Below are 21059 nucleotides of genomic sequence, written 5' to 3'. Positions count from 1 at the left end.
AAAAGGTGGATTTGGCCCTGACACAAGGCAATATAAAAATATGCCCACCCTCCGCAGCCCAGGCGCCTGGTATTGCCTCATAAACTGAGAAATGTAGCTGTCCAGAAGTGATCTACATTCCTGTTACTGTCTGCTTTTGATCATCTTTTATGACTGCATGTAAAAGTGTTGACTTGCTGCAACAAGCCTATTCTTTAAAGTATACACACTGTTAAAACCTTATCACAAGATCAACTCCAGATGAAACATAAAACCTCACTGGTGTGCTGTTATGTGTGTGTGAGCTTTTCCCATGACTCTTCCTGAAATATTTCTGACCTTGTTTGTGGGGATAAAGGCGAGCAGTCTTGTTTGGTCCCAGGAGGAGGAGGAAGAAGGAGGAAGGACAGGGTCGAAGCTCCTCAGTGAATATTTAAGATTTCACGTCATCCCCGGCTCGGCCTGCTGAGGGGCCCAAACTCAGCTGGATCTGCTGCTGGAGGCTGTTAGAGTAATTAGACGACATTACTCTGACTGACAGACCACAGAAGAAGAGAGGGAGGGGGCTTCAACTCACAGGAGACCCCGCAGCTTTAATGTCACTGCAGATTTCTTAGAGTCATACAAGGTCCCTAGAAATCACATTTGATTATTTGCCATCATGCATAATTTTGAATGATGAGGACTTTTCTAAAGAGAACACCTTAGACTACAGAAACACATTCGTCGCTTATCCCATGTTGTTTCTAGGAAGGCGGGATGTTGGCTTTACTTCCTTAGTTTTTTAGATATATATTGTACTTTTTGCATCAATAAAAATGTATAACAGCAACTTTAAAGTTATTGTTACGTTACTGTTAACATTGACATTTATATGGGGACTATTTCTTTGTTAAAATGTTCCAATAAAAACTGTTGACAGGGTCGTCTGTGGTTTATCAAGGCTGTAAGAAAGGTAGGACATTCAATAAATCTCCACTGCATCAGTGAAGAGGATGAAATCTCACAGATGGATATCTTAAACCCTTAAAAGGAAAACCACCTGCCTTAGGAGATAACACAAGAGCAGGGCTGGACGATGTGGATTACATCCTCTACTGTGGTATATGTTACTTTATATTGCAATACTGATAAATATTGTGATGTAGTGATATTTACAGAAAAACAAATTTGAGATTTAAAGTTAATTTCTGACCTTGGAAAATGAAGCTCAGCTGCTTTCATAGAACGTTTTTTTATATATTTAATGACTGTCTATTATTATACAACAGTTAGTTCCGACCAAGTCACCTGATTGGACGAGAGGCATTCCATGAGTGCTGATATAGAGTATAACATCACTGGGACTTTTCAGTCTGTGTATCACTCAATACTGTTTATAAACATGACAGCAGACCGTGTATGTCTACAGGCTGGTTCCTCTGAATCACACAGCAGACTCTTATTTCACTGGTTGATGATAAATTAAAACAAACAGATAAATGTACATGATAAAAAACAGCTGATCTGTGGAAACATGTTGACACAGAGTGCAGGAGAATGTTTGGGTTGCTTGGCAACAAAAGTCCAGTTTCAGTTAAATTGTGGAGCTAGTTGAGTTGTTCGAGCAAAAACTGTCTGTCGCTAATTATTACTGTTTACTTCTATTTGCCGCTTGTTTAACTGTTGTATAAAAGCAATATCACACTCAAGGTTGTGAGTCATTTCTGGTCATTTTAATCATCACTAAACTTTCTTAGCATAACTATAAGGTCCATTTAGAAGCTGTTTTGAACATAAGTTTGTATCCTGTGATCTTTCCGGCACGTGCAGTTTGTCCAGTAGCATCAAGAGTCCTAAGAGAGCTCAAGGGAACAGAAACAGGAAGTTGCACAATTCTGTGACAAATGGGAAAATCCAATCTGCTAACGAAGGACGTGATCCAAACCACCGGAAGAGCTAATAAATTGTTGAGAGATAATTTTGTAAACTGGTTTTAAAAAATGTATGAATATAATAATCAGATGGTTATGGTTATGTTTTTGGCTAGTTAAGAGAATTAAATAGCAGATAAAAATTGATAATAGTGCCATAAAGCAGTCCTGGTTATTGATTGGAAATATTGCCAATTTGGCTTAATCCATCCGTTATCTATAACTTTATCCTGTTCAGGGTTGCGGGGGCTGGAGCCTATCCCAGCTGTCATTGGGCGAGAGGCGGGGTTACACCCTGGACTGATCGCCACTTAATCACAAAGCTGACACATAGAGACAGACAACCTGTTACGCTCACACTCACACCTACGGGCAATTTTAGAGTCACTAATAAGAGTCACCAATGAACCTAACGAGCATGTCTTTGGACTGTGGGAGGAAGCCGGAGTACCCGGAGGGAACCCACACATGAACCCAGACATCCGAACCGGGATTCGAACCAGGAACCTTCTTGCTGTGAGGCGACAGCGCTGAGTAACCACTACACCACCGTGCAGCCTTGGCCAAATCCACCTAGTGATATTAAAGCAATACGTTTTTTATGTCCTTCCATTTTTAAACCTCTTTTTGTCATTTAAAAGTGAATCGTTGCATTTCATTTGATAAAGGTGAAGTTTAGTTCAGGATCCTTAAAGAGAGTAATGTGTAAGAATCTACATCCTAACTGTGACTGAGGCTAGTTTATGAGAGGAAATAAACACAACTCCAGGGTTTCAGTACTACCCTTATCAGGGAGTTTTAACAACACCATAATTTATGACAACCATCACAGCAGATTGGAAAAGCTTCACTTCCAGTAAAGGTCAGATGGGGCTGATGTGGATGCCATTATTTAGAGCTGTTGTTTTTCTACAGTTGGACTGAACACACATGCTGGTTATCAGCATCACAACAATCATTCATTACAATGAGGGAGCTTCCCAGAAGAGCTGCAGTGATTCACTTTTTGGACATCCGTAATAAAAACATTTGCATGTGAAAAGTCTCAAGAGCGTCTGGCGGCAAACCAGATTATAATTTTTAAACCCCATAGACTAAAATTAATACTTCCCTTATTTGTTGTAAGTCGCTAATCGCCATACAGTGGAGACATTTACGTTAACGTTGAGGAATCCTGTTCGTCTCCCGACAGCTCAATTAAAGCTTTGCCTTGGCCAGTTCTTTCCAGATAATTTCCCAAAGTGACAGGAAATGAAACAATGATTTGCTGTTAAGTGGTGAAACACACATGGTACATTCATGCCTCATTACTCACACACCCTTAAGTTAAATGTGTGGAATGTATTCTGGTGTGAGTTTCCAGCCAGATCGCATTACGTAGTAGGTGATGTTGAGCGGTTTGAATGTGACTTGTGAGTGAGTCATGGCCTGACATGTAAGCTGGCCTCAATCACAGCCTCTGCAGTATCTATGTGTCTGAACGCTGAGGTAGACATGGGAGGAGAGGAGGAAATGACATACCGCTGGGAGAAAAATGTGCAGTATGTCTCCAAACCTGTGTTAATGCCTAATGCACTGTCATTACCTATGAATGAGCAACCCAGGTAAAGATGTGAGGGGGCTGGTGAAACCTACTTGGGATGTAACACCACTCAAAAATGTATCTTTCTGTTAGAGAGAGATAAGAGAAAAAAGGGTAAAATACACCATTTGAAAGATGTACGGCTAGCTAGCTTCTCTGTGAGGATGTCACAGCACCCCTTCCAGCTAAATGTTAACATACTGTTTAGCCGGTATAATGGCTACCAGGAATGTCATCTTTTTTTGTTCACAGGTCAGCATGCTAACATTTGCTAAGTAGCACTAAGCACAAAGTACAGCTAAAAGTAATGCTAATGTTTTTAAGCTAGCAGTAGTTTCGTCGAAATTCAGAGTAATTGTCAAAACACAAGTTGATATAGATGCTGTTAGATTAAAAGTTACGTGATCACAAGACATTTAAATGATTTATCCTGATGGGAACATGAATATTTGTGCCAAATTTTTATTGTAATCAATCAAATGGTTGTTGAGAAACTTTACTAAAAAATTAGCTATGGCTATATGTAGCCTGGAGGTCATGGTGACACTAGAAGGAAAGTCATGGGATCCCCAAATTCTTTTCACTTTATGTCCTATCGTTTGGTACAAAATATCAGGCAATAGTTGCTAAATTATTTCCGTCTTGACCAAAATTATGGACCAACCGACATTGCCAACCAGAACAAAGCAACCAGCTAACAAGGTTACGAGTCGACAAGCTAGCAGCATTGTGAGGCTGAACTCGTAGCTAAATGCTAATGTCAGCATGCTAACACACGCTCACTAGCAATGCTGACATACTAGTTAAGCAGATATACATTCATATTATGTTCACAATCAAAATATTTGTTAGCATACACAAAGATCTGAAGTAATGGACAATGCTACGTTTTGACTAGGTTATGGACAAGAAGAAAAGATAGCAAAGTTAATACAATTCATCCTCCAAAGACTGAACATTTTGACCACAATCCTAGCATCCATCTAATTGTTAAAACCACATCAACCTCACAAGGAAAGATTAGGGAATAAAACAACAGACCATACAGTGTATGACATACAGTTGTCATATCTCAAAAGTTATTAAGAGTCATCCCTGAGGACTATGAATCATGAATGTTAAAATTTCACTCTTACAGGACCAGAACAAAAGTGGTTGACCACAACAGCCACAATGCTAAATGCCTGTTAGAGAAACAGAGCAGTAAAGTACAGTCATTGTGTCATTCCTACCAGATAAAATGTGACTCTGGAATGGATGCGGTGTTGGATTACATTCCTGGGATGATCTCTTCCCAGTCAGTCTCTCCATCTTCTGTGTTTGTCAGCAGCTCTGGATCCTCAGGACGCCCGTCTCCATCCCCCCCTGTGGCGGTGCTTCAGGCCAGTTGTAAGTCATGTACGAGTCACTGCAAAAGGTTCTTAAAGTTTTAAATTACTCTAAGGAAGCTGTAAATTGCGTTTTTAATGTAAAGAACCAAATAGGGAGCAGTGGCTTACTGAAACACACTTAAAGGAATACTTTTTTATTTTCTGAAGTAAGCTTATATAGATAGGAAGATTGATACCACTCTTTGGAAGCAGGGGGAAACAGCTAGCCAGCTTAGCCCACTAAGCAGCACCTTAGAAGCTCTAATTTGTGCAACCTATACACAAACAGAAATGTTAGCTTAATTGTTTGTAGTTTTAATATCAGTGTTTCAGTTCGAGATTACTAATTAGCTTTCACCTTTGAAAAGAACAAAGCTAGCTAGCTGCTTCCACTTAGAGTGCTAATCTAAGGTAACCTGCCTTCTGGCTCTAGCTTCATACATTATTAACGGATAGATATTAAAGTGTTAATAATCTTCTTACTAGCGGCAAGAAAGAAAACCCTTTAAATAAATTCCAAATGTATCTGCTTACGTGACTGGGAAAGCTGTCAGTTAAGGTGACATGACAGCATAATTAACCTGAATACCTACCTTTAATGTCAGGTTATTAATTAATCTTAATTAATTACCTCCTCGAGTTATCGAAATTAGTCTGGTCTTTGTTTTTAAATATTTCAAATGCTTTTGTGCAGATTTTGCCCTTTTGATTTCTCATGAGAGTTTAATTAAATTCCTTTTGCATTAAGTGTTCTATAATTAAAGTTGTATCATTATTGTATTGTCTATAAGCAAGTTTGTGTCCACATATATTCAAAGAAAAATTAATTATTGTAAAAGATGGAACAAACAAATTAATCTGTCTGATTAGACTGAATATCAAACCCTTTGTATGTTAGTGTCAGTTATGTTGTGGCGCAGCCTAGTGAACATCTGAGGTACTGCAGGCTGACAACATGTAGATTAAATGGGTTACAAGTTGGGACTTTAGTGACCAAATAGTGTAAAAGAAACAACTTTGAGTGTTTAAACAGCATCAGATACTGAGGTTTACGGCTGAGTAAAGCCAGGCAGCACTGTGTAAATAGCATGGTGCAGCCATGAGCCTGTGCTCTGAGACGCCTGTTTATTTTACTACTTTCATCAAACAAATGGAGGGCTGTCAGTAGAGAATGCTCTGGCTATTCTCTAAATAAGTTGTGTAAACACTGATAATATGAACTCTAAACTATTCTATATCGTAACTTTTTATGGACCATGTGTGTGGGAGCTCTATCCGACATATGGTCCATTTTTAAAGCTTCACAGGCATACATCTGCAAGTGATCGACACGAGAAACAACACAGATTTAGAGCAATTATAACAGCCTTTACGGATTTATCAGCCCAAGCACAACATCAAACAATCCCTTAAAGGCTGTTTTAAGTGATAACCAAAACATGTTCATGTTACTGGTATTTTTTTTATTTTCTTGAAAAACAAACCATGTAATAAAAGAATCCTGGGGTATTCGGGGGTACGGCTATGTGACGCTTAACAAAAAAAACAATTTTCTTACAATGGGAAACATGGAAATTAACTACATAATAAATACAATCTTTTTTTAACACTATACAAGATGGTGTGTTACTGGTGGTGGGCCTCCTCAGGCCTCGAGTAACATGCAACACCGTATTTCTACTTCATTGGTAGCAGGTTAAAAATGTCAACCATGACCAAAGGTAGGTGATGGGGGGGAATGTTTCAAGCAATACACAAAGTACAGGCTGAAATATGACAACCAGAGGGGGGAAAAAAAAACAAAACACATAAAAAGTTCATAAAGTCCAGATATCTCGTGTTTCTTTACACGTATCCTCATGTGTGTCCAGGTCTTTCCAGACGTCTTTGTTAGGTTGAATAATCCTGCAGGAGAGGGGATGAAAAATGAGAAGAAATATTCAAGTAACCATAGCAACTACGTTACAGATGCAACAATAAGTACATTAATTGATTGCCTGGAAACAAATAAGCAACTATTTGATAATTGAATCATTATTTCATAAATTTTTAAGTAAAAAAGCCAAATATTTGCTTTTTCTTGCAATGTGTGCACGCATCACATTGCAAGATGTGTGATAGTGGAGCAAATTAAGTGAAACTTTATTGTTGCTCAGTGCAAAACAAAAACATGCAACATGCATTGCCAGTTTGTTGTTTTCCATCACTAATCCACAGGAAAGGTCTGTCTGAGATCACATAGTGCAGCTCTTCATCAGAGCAGACTCAACTGACCGCTGAGCAGCAGAGTCTGTGTGTCACCTGCGTGTAAACTGTAAACAAGCGTGAGACACTGCTGACATCACAGCTCGGCAGCCAGCTTTTCAGTATGACTACTCCTGTTATCAGCGGCACCTCGCCCCGGTGCTGGTTAATGCTATGGCTACAAAAACGGACAGTTCACGGAGCGGACGTACCGCAGACTGTTTACTTTTAGCGGCTACACCTCCAGCACACACACAGCATGAGGTTGTGTGTGCAGACAGGAAGTGGGAGACGGCGAGCTTTAGTTTCAAAAAGGGACGGGGCTGATCGCACTGATTAAACATACATTTGAACACTGCTAGGAACGGTCGATGACATACCGTGTAAGTAACGCAACTGCAAGCCAAAAGTCTATTGGTATTTATTTTATAAAGAAACGTGTCGCTCCACCTGAACCCTCTCTACATTTTCATGGGGCGTCAAAGTCTCTGAGCCAAGAGTGATGAAAGTAGGAGGGGTCTTGTTTTGTTAGAAGAAAATAAACTTAATTTAAGTCCCAAATAATATAAAGTATGATTGTTAATTGATTATATGTATATAAAAACACAATGCGTTTATCTGGTGTTATTTCCTGCATTTTTTAAAATTGCAATAAATATCACAGAACAAAACATCACAATGTTAGTTTTTTCCAATATTGAGCCCTAATTCAATGCTTTTGTTTGACATGCATTATTATTATTTTTGCCTTTTTTATGACAAATAAATAAATATCGCAGGTTCAATTGCTTATAAAAATAATAAAGTATTCGCTGCTAAAGTAACATTATTTTCAGATAAATAAAGCAGAAGAATTCAACTTACAGCTCTCGGTTTCTTGTTCACTTTCATGTCAAATCTGCAACAAAAGCAAAGATTCCATCAGATATAAATAGATCATAAACATAGTTATGATGAGAATTATGGGGAAAGCCAAACCACTACTGTGTTATGAGAAAGCCTAAAAACAAGCCCATAACAAGAACGCTAAATGAACATGTGTTTGTTCTTGTTTGTGCACAAAATGTAGCAGCATCGGACAAGACCAGCAATGCTGTATTTAATTGCTGGAGTAGGGGAAGCACACTTGAAATGAATCTGGGGTGAGAAAGATGTGGAAATACCCCAGCAGCAAGCAAGAATATCTACTAGAGTGCTGGATGCTGATGTGCATTCATGAGTAAAGATTTGAGTGTTGGACATGCAGTATGACTGAATAACTAGCAGGCTGTAACTCAAACTCTAGTTCAACAGAAGCAGACAGGAAGCAGGACGAGCTGTGGAAAAGTTGAGGATGGGATGTACAAGCAGGAAATACACACATCAGGAGCAGGAAGTAAAATTCAGACTTACTCAAAGTCATAATCAAACATGGCAGAAGGACTAGGGGAGGAGGGGGGCAGCATTAGGGGGGAGGAAGAAAGCAGCAGCTGTTAGTTCACCAACCTGAGTCTAAAGCCCTACGTCTACATAATACTGCAGTCCGGACTTTACAGAGTGAGAGAACCACTTTGTCACAGTTTGCACCTGCTGTGTTAATATGTGGTTAGCTTCAGGCTTCAGAAAAACAGTTGACATTAAATATGTGGGAACACAATGACATATGAAAGATTCACAAGAAAAAAAAGGTTTGAGACATGAAAAACATACCACACTAGCACAAAAATAAGACCATTTTCTTTTTCAAAAACTAGATTTGGACAAGTGTTCATCATTTTCACACGGCTGCCATTCAAGTGTCTCTGCCAACGCTCAGGGTGGGACGTTAAAACGCTTGTACAATGCTAGAAATGTCTAATTTCATCACTTCTAAATTGAGCTGCAACTGAAAAGATAACTTGTTCAATCCTGACAGCTAAGTCACAAAAGGTTAACCTGGCATTCAACCAACTCCTAGCTAATGGTAATGTTAGCTAAGGGCTTTCCTATTGTACTGTGTAATACTATCAATCCCTATTGTTAGCTATGAAATAGTTGCTTACATAAGCTGTTGTATAATAGAAGCTAATGTGTTATCATAACCCACTTTCTCCTGGTAACCTGGTGTCTTATGGGATTGAAACAAGCTAACCAGCTATGACCAAACTCAACTCGCAGACATTAAACAGCATGCTAACACACTGCACCTTGTATCCTGATTGTGTACCTGTGTCTGTTTTTGTTCTTCCTCTTCTTGTGGCTACCGTGATGGCTGCCTGAAGAAGAAGAGGAGGCAGCTTTCTGGGGCTTTAGATCCTGCAGCGTCGAGTCCACGTCTTCCGTGTCCTCCTGGCTGGGCTCGTTCTCTTGGTTCTGGAGATCCGGAGAGGTGTCGCTTTCTGTGCCGCTGCCCGCCTCACCTGTCGTGACCCAAACAACAGCACAAACTCCTTGTCAGATAGTGCCGAGGGACAATGAAGGAGAAAACTTTTCCAACACTGTGTGGCTCGAAAAAGTTAAAAAAATAACTCACGTTTTTCATTCATGTGATCCGGTATTCCACCGAGTGCACAAACTGCCTGTCCAACACAAAAGAGAGCACCGTTACATTAGTGATTCTTCTCTTGTCAGGCACCAAATTAGAAACTAATATATTGTGTGTAAACGTGCAGTGAGAGACGGACTTACTGCAACTGATGTGACTGATGACTTGCTGAATAAACGCTCTGCTTCCTTGAATTTCCTATTCCTTCTATCTGTTTTACTATTGGAGTTCCTGTTAAATTAGAGATATGGTTAGGTGATGATCAAGTGGACTGACACACAGTGCTTTTCACCTGATCAACAATTCACACTTAGTTTAACAATTTCCCCTTTCATTTTTCATCAAATATAACAACTAAAAAGAAAAATACATCTAGTAATGCCCCGAACTCCTGCGATTGCAGTGAAAAGACAACTCATTCAGACTACCTGAGAACAATGTATCTGATACTTACTTTTGGTTGGTGAGGTATCGGTCCCATCCTCTGATGATGTTGCCATACATCTGGGTATCTTCTAGGTAGCTGCCTTCAAATGCATATATTTGTCTCTCCAAGTTCACCAGTGTCTCCTATGATACAGAAGAAATAGGAATTAGAGTTGACTGTCTTTAACTTATCTTCATTCTAGTTCTGTTATTACTGTTCTGCACTAAAACACCAAAACAAATTTGTTGCACGTGTAAACCTACCTGGCAGTAAACCCCGATTCTGATTCTGTTAAATAAGAGTGTCTGGATTTTTTGTACTTGTATTATATTTGTTTTATTTATCTGTTATCACTTTTTTTGGTTTGGTATTGTCTAGTTCACATTTTGTATTCCTCTTTGTATGTTATTTAGGTATAATATTAAATGACATAGTTATTTTCCTGATAAAACTATGGTTTTATTGGCATGTTATTTAAAGTTTGATAGGGTTATGTCGGGGGTTTTTTTCATATAATTTCACTGTACGTCTTATACAGTTTATAATCAAATTCCACACACAATAAAGGTTTTACAAAAAAGACCGCTTCCCAGCAAACAACGCGAGAACTCTGCCGGGCGGCGGCTAATATGTAGCTATGCTAGCTAGCTATAATATTCGGTGTGGCAGTTCCCGATAGTGCAACAAAAGCTCATATTATCAAATAAAGTTAAGTCAAAAATTGTAGTATTTGAATAAAATATTTCCAGTAGGGTTCACCTCCGATAACCAGACAAAAGCCAGTAACGTTACCCTCTCTACACTATTGTGTTAACAGTAGCTAGCTAGCAGAGGCACAACTGGAGCGAACCGCGCAGAAGCAAAGCGATAGATAGCCACCGTTAGCAGTTGCTATCGTTAGCTTAGCACTCAGAAAGGCCTTTACTAGCAAACGCTGAGATTAAAGTTACAGCTGACTGTGAATCTACATGGTAGAACATCGTTGACGAAATTGCGGTAAGGACTACTTACAGCAAGTTCTTGTTTCCTCTTCACCAGCTCGGCGAGCTCCCGGCGAGTGTCCGGGATCTGTGGCGGAGTCGCCTTCGCATGCATCGCCATGATGGATCGAGCTATCTGGAAACAAAACAGAGGCGGGTTGGTATAAAGCACCGTATGTGCCGCAAGTGTGCCGAGAGATGGCGCTAAAAGACTGTAACAGGACGCCCGGTCAAATCATGCATTGTTTTTACGTCGCCATAACAACAATACCTGTTTGGGTTCAGATTTACAGACTTCAGCAGTGACTTTCCATCTGATATCTACCTGAACCATGGGGAACATGTACCGAGGATTTAATGAAAGAAAGTGTAAGTCTCAAAAATGCATTTTCAACTTAAGATGATCACATTAGATAACTTTTCTCTTGATCTTAAAGCAGATAAGATTCCGGCTCATAACGTTTCATCTTCAATTCCAACACAATGCCAACGAGTGGTGATTACAAATCAAGAAAAGAAGGGGTTTTCATCTCAAGCTAAGAGGTTCCCTTCACTAGTCTCTGGGGTAGGGAACTTGACACCCCCAACTATACATTAACGGTTTAAAAAGTAACACACACAATAAACATTATCTGTTTTTGTTTCAGAATGAAAATCCAGGACCAGGCAGCTATGATTGTGTCTTGAGCGCTGAAGTTAAAAGTCCTTCGTTTTCTAAAAAAGGCACCACAGGCTTTGTTGCATCCAAGGTCAGATCCATTTGTCTGGTATGATACTGTCTGATATCCATGAATTGAATAGATTTTAAATTTTATTGTGGCAGACTTTGTGATATCATATCCTCTCCAACAGACTGCCAGAAGTTTCAGTTATCCTCATAGAGGCATCCCAGGACCAGATGCATACAACCTGCAGAGCTCCTGCATTAACAAGTATGACTTCAACACTGGAGTCTCCAGGGTGTTCAGGCTGCCCGTGGCCGTGAAGGTGGATCATCCAAAGCACCAAACTCCAGCCCCCAATCAATATGATGTATGTATGATGCATGCTTTTATGACTATCTCCCTAGGTTGTGTTGTACATCCTGTAGTTAATGTTTTCGTTTCTTCTTGTATGGACAGGTCAGTTATCGTAGTAGACAGAGATTCTCCTCAGTGGTTGGTACAGCAGCTTTCCTGTCAAAAGCTAGACGCGACTCATTTTCCCCAAACAAAAATGCGCCATCGCCATGTAATTACCTTTATTTCTCTAATCTCTAATCTCATTTTGTTTACTTTTTATGTGTTCCATCTTTTTTCTCTTATTGGCTTTTATATCAGAATTTATATCACATCATGTATTTGTTTAAGGCCACTATGAATTCAACACCAGTGTTATCCAGCACAGCGCCAAGGCAGTCTCGTCCCCCTTCAAATCAAAGCTCCAACGAATCCCTGCCCTAGTGGACAAATGTGTACCCGGCCCAGGAGCCTACAATCCCCATCAGACCCCTGCCCCTGTGAAGAGGACCATCCTGCCGTGAGTAAACACACACTATTTATAGCTTTCTTTCTTTGTTACCTCGTTATTTCTTTTCAGCAATGTTAACATATAAACTCTGTTTACCCTTTTTTCAAGGAGGGGGCATTATTTGGCCATAGCAGGGCCTCCTCTGATTGTCCCTAAGGACCCTCCTCTGCCAGGCCCTGGGCACTATGAAGTAAAGGAGTATAAAGGCCCGTCTAAGCATCCCATACCCACGGCCGCATTTGCATCCAGAACTAAAAGAATACTCCAAACATCAAAGGCCAGTGTGACACCAGGACCAGGTAATGCATAAAAGATCAGAGTCCACCTTACTAACCATAATAACATGCATTTTAGAGGACAAGTTTGTTGTTGGTTGGTATGTTCATATACGTATCTTTTAATGTCTTTAAATATACAGGCGATGTTGCCTACCTAAAACACAATGAATATAAACACCAGGTTGTTGTTACTAAGATAAAAGGTTTCTTTACAGATAGTTTTACATATTGTATATACATCCAAAGAAAAGGCGGAGATACAGACTTCTTCAGTAGGATTAGTTGTTCAGAAAAATGTTCACATATTAGTTTTTTCCCTGTCTTCAGGTGCCAATTTGTACTGCTTTGGATAATTACATTGGGATTAGATTAGGTTGGTAATAAATTTGCATCTGGGAGCTGCTTCATTCAGCGAGGCAAATGTAAGACATTGCTGACTTAAGTATATGTAAATAAGGCAGGGTGAGGGAAAGTAGGCGCGTATGAAAATTTAATGACAGCTTTTCATCATAAAGTAGCTCCTGTAATCCGCAGGGTATTTTTCTTTTAACCCCATCGGTCCCACTTTAAGTCTCCCTGTTTATCCACGTATCTCGTTTCGTATGTGCAAAATCCTTCTTAGCTGTCACCAGCTGTTTTTTTTGTCTATCTAAGAAATAGGAACATATCAAGTGTGGTTGTGTTAAACCTTCTAAAGAAAGGGGAAGAGGTTGGAAAAATATCTGTCCGTACATATGGTATTTATTTGTAAATATTTTACATTCCAACCTTTTAACCCTTGACGCCTAGAAAGTCAGAAAGGTTAGTGAGGGTTGACTAAAGACCCCCTCCAGTGAAAATCAAGTGTTTAACCCTTGTAAACATCCCCATGTGAGGTTTTTCATGTGCTATAAGACATATCAGGGACAATGTAAGCAGCCATCTCCATGGCTGGGCCTGTCTGCTTTTAAACTGCGGTGTACCAAAGATTTGAGACGTCACAAACCGAAGGAGCCAATCCCATTAAAGGACGGGGTGATGCTATGCAAATCATTATGTGCAATCTATGGCAACCACTTTGGCCATGCCCGAGCCAGCTGTAACCGTCATCATAATTTGTGTAAACTGACTGCTAACGTAGGGTTGACTAGAGTGCAGTTAAGGTTGTTGCCTTTGTTATTTATTGTCAGTTACATCCCAAACCTCACAGATGTCACTGATTAGTTGAATTACTGTTTTATATTGAGCAATCATATTTGGCCCCCTCAGAAAAGTAATAAAAATAATGTTCCATTACTCTTGAATGAAACTATTCACATCGAGTCTTTCTCTGCTTTTTAAAGGAATGCTTTTTCTAAACAAAGAAGAAAATGTTCAGTACAACCACGTTTAAAGCCCATAGGTGACCTTGAGAGGTCGATCAACACAAGAACCACACAGATGCACCTTTTCAGCATGTGGCTGAATGGGTGAATTCCCCTCTCTTACACGAAGCTCTGACACAGTTGAACAGGGAATGTTCCTTTACTGTTGGGATATTATTTATCTCTGTCTCTCATTATTTCAGTTGCTCATATGATTAAAAGTATAAAGCATTAACTTAAGCTTTCCTTCCTCTTTTTAGGTCTCTATGATCCACAAATTTTGCCAAGGCAGTCCTTCATTTATAACGAGTCCAAACTCTGGATTCCTGTTTGAAGCCTTCATGGAAATCTGCCCTGGAGATATGTACCTTTTCCACACACATGAACTCTGATTGTCTGTATGAAAACACTTCAATGCAAGGTATGTGTCTGTGCGTTTGTGTCGAGAAAAGAGACGGAAAATTAAATGTCTGCATCCACTTAGTTTCTGTTTCTATGCTAAAGTAGGCCAATGAGATGTGAGGCTGCGGAGATATTTTTGAAGCAGTATTTATTCATGGTGGGAATGCCCAAGCTCGTGAAAAGCAATATGTTTTATCCTCACCCCAGTTTCCCAATGCTTTAATCTGGAGATGATGGAGCAGTGAGCGTCGGTGCAGTCGCTGACAGCTGCTGGTGCAGTCAGTGGTACGCCACAGTAACAGCTGAGAGCTTGAGATGACACTGCTGTGCCAACTGCTGGAGGGCAGGCAGAGGGGTGGAGTGTGACTCTGTATGTGAGCAATGTGACTGACTGGGCATGAGGCAGGGATGGTGCTCAACACGGGGGACAAATGGACACATCAGTCACTCCCTTTATCAGACGGTATATTGTTGGAGCAGTGGCTACAACACTTTTCTGACCTTGTATCTGTGCAGTTTAAAGCAACGGTGTCACCTCTTTTGAAATAGAGGTAGATTAGCAGAGTGGTCACACTTTCATATCGGTCTGTAATCAATATTTTCATTTGAATAATGTATCAAATGACAATGTAAAATGAGGTCGCTCAAGTGATGAACCTACATAGTTTTTTCCTAGAATGTGCAGCTCCCCTTGGATTTACAGAGATGTATAGTTTTAGCTCATTGTTTAGTTGTCCGACCTGCAACCCTACTGTGTTGGTTCTCTCTCTCACTACTCTTATTGTGTTTTTAAAGTCTCATTAATCAGCTCATATTAAAGCCATGAAACCCACTGTACAGTACCTGTCCAGCACCAAGACAAAGCTCATGTTAAGCTCAGTGTGTAGAGCAAGCGCCCCATATACAGAGGCTTCAGTCTGCAATGCAGCGGCCGTAGGCTCGACTCCCGTCCTCAGCCTTGTGCTGCATTTCATCCCCCACCCACTTCTCCCAATATTTCCTGTCTCTCTTCAGCTGTCATGCAATTCTAAATAAATATATTAGCTTTCAATGTGAGGTTACAGAAACAGAAGAAATGGTGAACTGTAATGGTTTACAGTGATAATCTCAATGGTGACTGAGCCGATGGCCCACTGATGAAAGCCTTTGCATTTGCAGTTTTACAGACTGGGTGTCTGGTGCAACTTTTGTGCAAAAAATCACAAGCGGCGCCCAGTCAGTGACGCGTTTTCCATCAGCCAGCAGTGGTTGGTCTGCCAGAGAGGGTAGGTGAGCTAAGCGGCTGCTTTTCCGCTCTCTGCAAATGTTGCGAGTAAACAGTAATCTACTATGGCAGAACAAACAAAGAAAAGATGGATGACTACAGATACAACTTCAAAAATAAGTGAAAATCCAAAGAAAAAGAAACAAAGTTGACGCTCAGATGAAGCAAACAGTCTGAAAAGGAAAGCGTAGGTTAGAACCAGAGCCAACCGTGGACGTCACACATGCAACACTGTCTGGATATATGGGAAGTGTGCTTCCACAATTACTGTTTATCACCATAGGTGTCGCCAAGAAAGACTAAACTGAGATCTTCAAGATTATAACTTTAAATTGACTTTTTGTTTGGATTAAACATCAGTTTTCCAAACAGTAAAATGTGTTATTGAGTTTTAGAGGTGCTGGTAGGTGGAATTTGTAACCTAGATGAATATCGTTTCCAGTATTAATGCTAAGCTAAGCTAGCTGCCTGCTTGCTGTAGCTTCATATCCATCATACAGATATGAATACAGTGTCAGTTGTCTAATCTGATTCTCTTCCAAAAACTGAATTAGCATGTTTCTCAAACTGTTAAACTTTGCTCTAAGAAAGTTTTCACTCAGGAAATAGTTTCATTGAGCATCGACGTGGCATTTTGTGTCACCAGATGCAGCTGTTAGCATGGAAATTAATGCCACGGAGAGATAACTGCTCTCTGGTAATGACAGAATAAAACTTCAACACGGTGCCAAAAAGTTGTTATTTATATCTCCGGCTTTTTCCACATGCGCAGACAAAGGATGCACCAGTTTGCACCACAGTGTCATCTGCTCGCAAGGAAATCAGTTTGAAATTTTTCCCCAGCTCTGTTCTCCATAACCACACCAACTGCAGACATGCTGCACTCCCACACTGCAGCAGCTGTGGTTATATTCAGACTGTGACTTCAGCAGTGTGCTCTCCAAATATGTGTACTCGCCCTGTAAAAACCAAAGCATTGTGCACTCCGGGGTTTTACAATGAAAAGAGCGTTTTATAACTCCTCTTTCAGACAGAAATGTGCTCAGGGGAGGATCCAGACGAATGTTGTAAGTGCAACTGCAGGCTTTTTTGGGTTACAGTCTTTTTGTAGTGCCTTTGTGGTAGAGGGTGTAGGAGGGGCAATTAACTACATGCCTCTGTGGGTTTATGGGAGGCTCTCTGTACCTCCCCGTATCTTAGTCAGGTGCAGGCGAGTTTGGACATGCACTCGCACAAGGAAAGTCTCAGTGAGGAAGCTCTTTGTGAGAGGAAAAGTTCAATGACACATGCATGTTGAATGAGTTGCTCCTAGATCATTGTTGATTAAAACTGACTTTACTGAAGCATTTAAGGCTCTAACCAGATATATGAGGTTAGATTTGGCTCTAAATTGTTACAACAGAGTCTGAGGGATAAGAATTAAACTCATTTGTCCTGGTAGAGTGATGCTTCCTACATCAGAGCGAATCATGCCAACTTGTTTGCTTGGCAGAACATCAGTGGATTGCAGGCACAATTTAATCTGCTGCAGTCTTATGTGAGGAGGGTTAAAGCACATTTAGAATCAAGACATGAATCAACAAAGGAAAGAAAATGAGAAACGTTTGTCCACCATATTTAGTTTCCTTCATGGTTATTCGTGGTCCCCACAGGATGAACTCTGGCTTTGATTAGCCTGATGATGGCACTTCTTTACCTATATATTTATACTTGGCACAATCATTTATGGTCACCGGATCAACCATTGGATTGATACTTTGACACTTTGTACAAACTTTTGTGTTCCCCAGAGGTTGATCCATCCTTTTTCTCTAGCACCATCATTAGGTTCACAATGTCCTTTTAGTAACTTTTGGACTGATTGCAATTTAATTTTGTAGAGAAATGTACATACCCGGGCTGCACGGTGGTGCAGTGGTTAGCGCTGCTAGAAGGTTCCCTAGTTCCAATCCCTGTTCGGACGAAGAGGGCCTTTCAGTGTGGAGTTCGCATGTTCTCCCCGTGCATGCGTGGGTTCCCTCCGGGTACTCGGACTTCCTCCCACATTCCAAAGACACGCGTGTTCGATTCTTTGGTGACTCTAAATTGCTCGTAGATGTGAGCGTGAAAGGTTGTCCGTCTCTGCGTGTCGGCCCTGTGATTGACTGGCGACTAATCCAGGGTGTGCTCCGCCAATAACAGCTGGGATTAGCTCCAGCTCCCCCGCGACCCCGAACAGGATCCCTCGGTTGAATTCATTCTTTTTTTTTCTTATCAAACACCATCATAGGTCAGAATTGTTCTAACCAGTTAACTGTCAACTAGAGACATTCCTATCAGCCTCAGCTGTACTTTTGTTTGGATCTAATTAGCAATTGTTAGCATGTCGGCACGCTAAACTAAGCTGACAACAAAAGTAAAAATTATACCTCCTAAGCGATCGTCATTGTGACTATATAAGCATGCTGTTGTTAGCATTTAGCTCCAAGCACTGCTGTGTTCAAGTTCATGCCTCTCAGAACAGTTATTATTATTATGCTTCACAACATAAAGAATGTGGCTGTCAACAGAGTCATACTGGAGCATTTCTAGTAGTTGATACCTGAGGGGGAGCTTTAAGGTTTATCTGTAATCTGTTTATCATTTCACTGCCGTCATACCATCACCAGTGCTACAAAGAGTCCCTTCATTGATCAAAATCATTAGCTCATTTATTTATCTTAAGGTCACATTCTTGAAAAGTCATCCCATCCCCTGTCCTTCTTTATAACACATGACTAAAAGACGCAACATTTTCTTGAAAAACCACACAAGTATACAGAGCTGTCAGTGTTATCAAGTGCCTCTCAGCATGCCGGATGTTGGTTTTAATTGAGAAATAAATCAAGATGAAAATGATATGGCTGACATGGAAAGTCTATTTGTCCAGTTTATATATGTGTGTACAAAGAAAGACTCCAGACTCAACACCAGAGCCGTTTGCTCCCTCACATGCACCAACAGATCAAACTCAATTAGCCCCGATGGAGCTGCTTCTCGTCCCCTTTTATGCTGCTCGTGGATTGATTAGTCTGGCTGCACATCTTTAGCCTTCATGTACCATCTTTAAAGGGATCAAAAAATGTGCTAAGCAATAAATCAGGATGCTGTTTGATTTTTGTTTAGAATATAGAGATGTAGATTTTAGACTCAAATATAAGTTAAGGAAAGACTTAAAAGCAAGGACCGACCACAGGGAATAATCAACCACAACCTGAGTGTTTAGAGTCATGAAGTCTTTAATGTCTTCTGGAAGCGACGTGAGTCATGCATATTTTATCTCACATACATTTGGCCTTTTAGCATTTAGTATAGCTCTACCATCATTTCTCGTTTTTATAATGTTCTTCTACTCAGTGCCATCCTTTATGTCCTGCAGATTCAGGAAAAGAAAATGAGCGCAGATGACCCGATCAATAATTAATCTGATTTTTTTTATCCAGATGACCAAAAAGGTGGTGGGTGTGATGCTGGTCAGACTATTTATAAAATGCCTCTTCTAAAAAATGAATGACTCTCCTCTTCAACCCTGCAGAAACCACTTTTCTGCTTCTATCTTTATTAATGAGAGAAGATGTCATGTTAAAAATTCACTATTCTTTTGATGTGATGCAAATGTATCCGGGGATTTCTGGAATAAACTATAATTATTTTATAAAAACAGACCCAATAAAACATGATTTAAAACTGCATTACAAACTCACTTAGGGTTTTTGTTGTTGTTATTTTGTATGCTGTTGCTGCTTCTTATCAGGTAAGGCTTGGCAGCAGATTTCCTCCTGGAAGATTGCCCTCCTCCGTCTCCTGCAGTGGCAGCAAGGTCATATCAATTGTTAAACAGCATGTCATCCCCAATAATACTATGAGCTGCATATTGCACTGTCACTTTGTATATACTGTAAAGGAAGGAGGCATATATAATATACAGCATTTTGTACTTATACAGTATATCATTAAAGAAATCATATTGTTTTTGAAAACGAATTGTCATCATTTATTTATTGATGGAGATCTTCCTCTGTTACGTTTACATCTTGTTATTATTCCTGTAATCTTCCACTTGATTTTATCACAAAGAAAATTGAAGGTATTTTAATTAAAGTGAGTTAAGATGCCTATTACTAGTAATTAGCGTCCGCTTGTTTGCTGTAATTACACACACAGTCCATTTCATACGCTGTGATGACAACTCTCCTCGTTCCGGGCAGCAGGGCTGATTTCAGCTGCTGGAAATCATCTGATGGACCAAACCATTCACCACTCGCAGGGTTTAATAATTAAGATGACTTTTCATTTCTGTTTCTCGAGTTGAAACTTGTAGGAAAGGCCTTATGGCAATTATAATGTATTGTTTTGCTTTTTAATACGTCTTTAATCAATCATGTGGTCTAATGTTTGATGGGTAAATCAGTTTTTTTTCTTCGCGAAACAGTTGGTATTTTCCAGTTGTCCGGCATGCGGTTTTTCGCTGCGTTCGGTAGCGTCAAGCTAGCAAGAGAGGGAAAAACTACAACCGGAAATTTAGTAATCCTGCCTCCAGAATAAAACATCATTACTCAAAATGCCAGTCTTATTCATCAGCTTTAAAATATATGTATTTAGAAAAGGTTTTGAGTTAATAGCTGTATATAAATATTAATCTAAACCGTAGTGGTGGTAGACCTAGTTTTGATTAAATCACCTTGAGGCTGTTCCTCATTGCCATAAAGTAAAGTATCTGTATTTTTACCATCAAAATATTTACTAATAGGCTACTTTTTTACAATGTGCTCTGTTTTGTGTTGTCCATCATGCCGACCAAAATTGACCTTTAACTAAATCTGTAACTATACAATGAAAGACACATCTTTTATGTTTTATATCTTGAATGTATAATATAGTGCTGGCAAAAAATATTTGTTTTAAGACCTTCTGGAAAAAATTACATCGCTTTGGAAAACTATGTAAGTATCCTTTCAATTTGTCTTTAAAGATTATTGTGTTGAACTATTTATTATTCATGCAAAATGTATTATTTATGTTCTTATAATGTATGCAATTTATTATTTATTTTCTTTGAAAGTAAAAATCTCTCTCTCTCTCTCTCTCTCTCTCTCTATATATATATATATAAATATGGGGCCATACTTGGAATAGAGCGATTTTTTAAAATTATTATTTTTATATTAACTTCTTAGAGAGTTAACATAAAAGTTAACTCAAGGTCCACTTAGCCGACTAGACTTTTACTTAGCCTACAACTTACTT

At 39.7% G+C, this 21059-nt stretch overlaps 2 protein-coding genes across 3 annotated transcripts; one reads left to right on the top strand and one right to left on the bottom strand.

The window, feature by feature from the left end:
* Positions 1–6286: 6286 nt before the first annotated feature.
* On the bottom strand, positions 6287–11119 carry meaf6 (MYST/Esa1-associated factor 6). Of its 2 annotated transcripts, XM_069681320.1 has the most exons (8): positions 11030–11119; positions 10046–10161; positions 9735–9822; positions 9580–9625; positions 9274–9466; positions 8481–8510; positions 7953–7986; positions 6287–6749 (listed from the first exon to the last, which is right to left on the bottom strand). In XM_069681320.1, exons 1-8 carry the CDS (start codon positions 11117–11119, stop codon positions 6735–6737), a joined length of 612 nt encoding a protein of 203 aa, XP_069537421.1. In that variant the 3' UTR covers positions 6287–6734. The 2 variants fall into 2 exon arrangements, with proteins under 2 accessions (XP_069537421.1, XP_069537422.1); XM_069681321.1 differs by lacking the exon at positions 8481–8510.
* On the top strand, positions 11108–14462 carry stpg1 (sperm-tail PG-rich repeat containing 1). Its single transcript, XM_069681319.1, has 8 exons — positions 11108–11159; positions 11439–11563; positions 11646–11747; positions 11851–12030; positions 12120–12228; positions 12348–12516; positions 12616–12806; positions 14389–14462. The coding sequence occupies exons 1-8, from the start codon at positions 11108–11110 to the stop codon at positions 14460–14462; spliced, it is 1002 nt and encodes a 333-aa protein (XP_069537420.1).
* The last annotated feature ends 6597 nt before the right edge of the window (positions 14463–21059 follow it).

The sequence above is a fragment of the Semicossyphus pulcher genome, unplaced genomic scaffold (genome assembly GCF_022749685.1).
Source record: "Semicossyphus pulcher isolate SPU_LCO1_2020_fin unplaced genomic scaffold, fSemPul1.0.p SCAF_5, whole genome shotgun sequence".
NCBI lineage: Eukaryota > Metazoa > Chordata > Actinopteri > Labriformes > Labridae > Semicossyphus > Semicossyphus pulcher.
Note: the sequence above shows the minus strand (reverse complement) of the source record. Positions and strands in the feature narration are given on the sequence as shown.

Excerpts from the sequence above, each read along its gene's own strand:
- stpg1 (XM_069681319.1), top strand. The coding sequence starts at position 11,108 with ATGCATCGCCATGATGGATCGAGCTATCTGGAAACAAAACAGAGGCGG. Across the intron at positions 11,160-11,438 it reads AACAAAACAGAGGCGGGTTG|ATAAGATTCCGGCTCATAAC; the intron begins GTATAAAGCACC and ends ATCTTAAAGCAG. Across the intron at positions 12,807-14,388 it reads CAGTGTGACACCAGGACCAG|GTCTCTATGATCCACAAATT; the intron begins GTAATGCATAAA and ends TCCTCTTTTTAG.
- meaf6 (XM_069681320.1), bottom strand. The coding sequence starts at position 11,119 with ATGGCGATGCATGCGAAGGCGACTCCGCCACAGATCCCGGACACTCGC. Across the intron at positions 9,823-10,045 it reads CGATACCTCACCAACCAAAA|GAACTCCAATAGTAAAACAG; the intron begins GTAAGTATCAGA and ends CTAATTTAACAG. Across the intron at positions 9,467-9,579 it reads GGATCACATGAATGAAAAAC|GTGAGGCGGGCAGCGGCACA; the intron begins GTGAGTTATTTT and ends GGGTCACGACAG.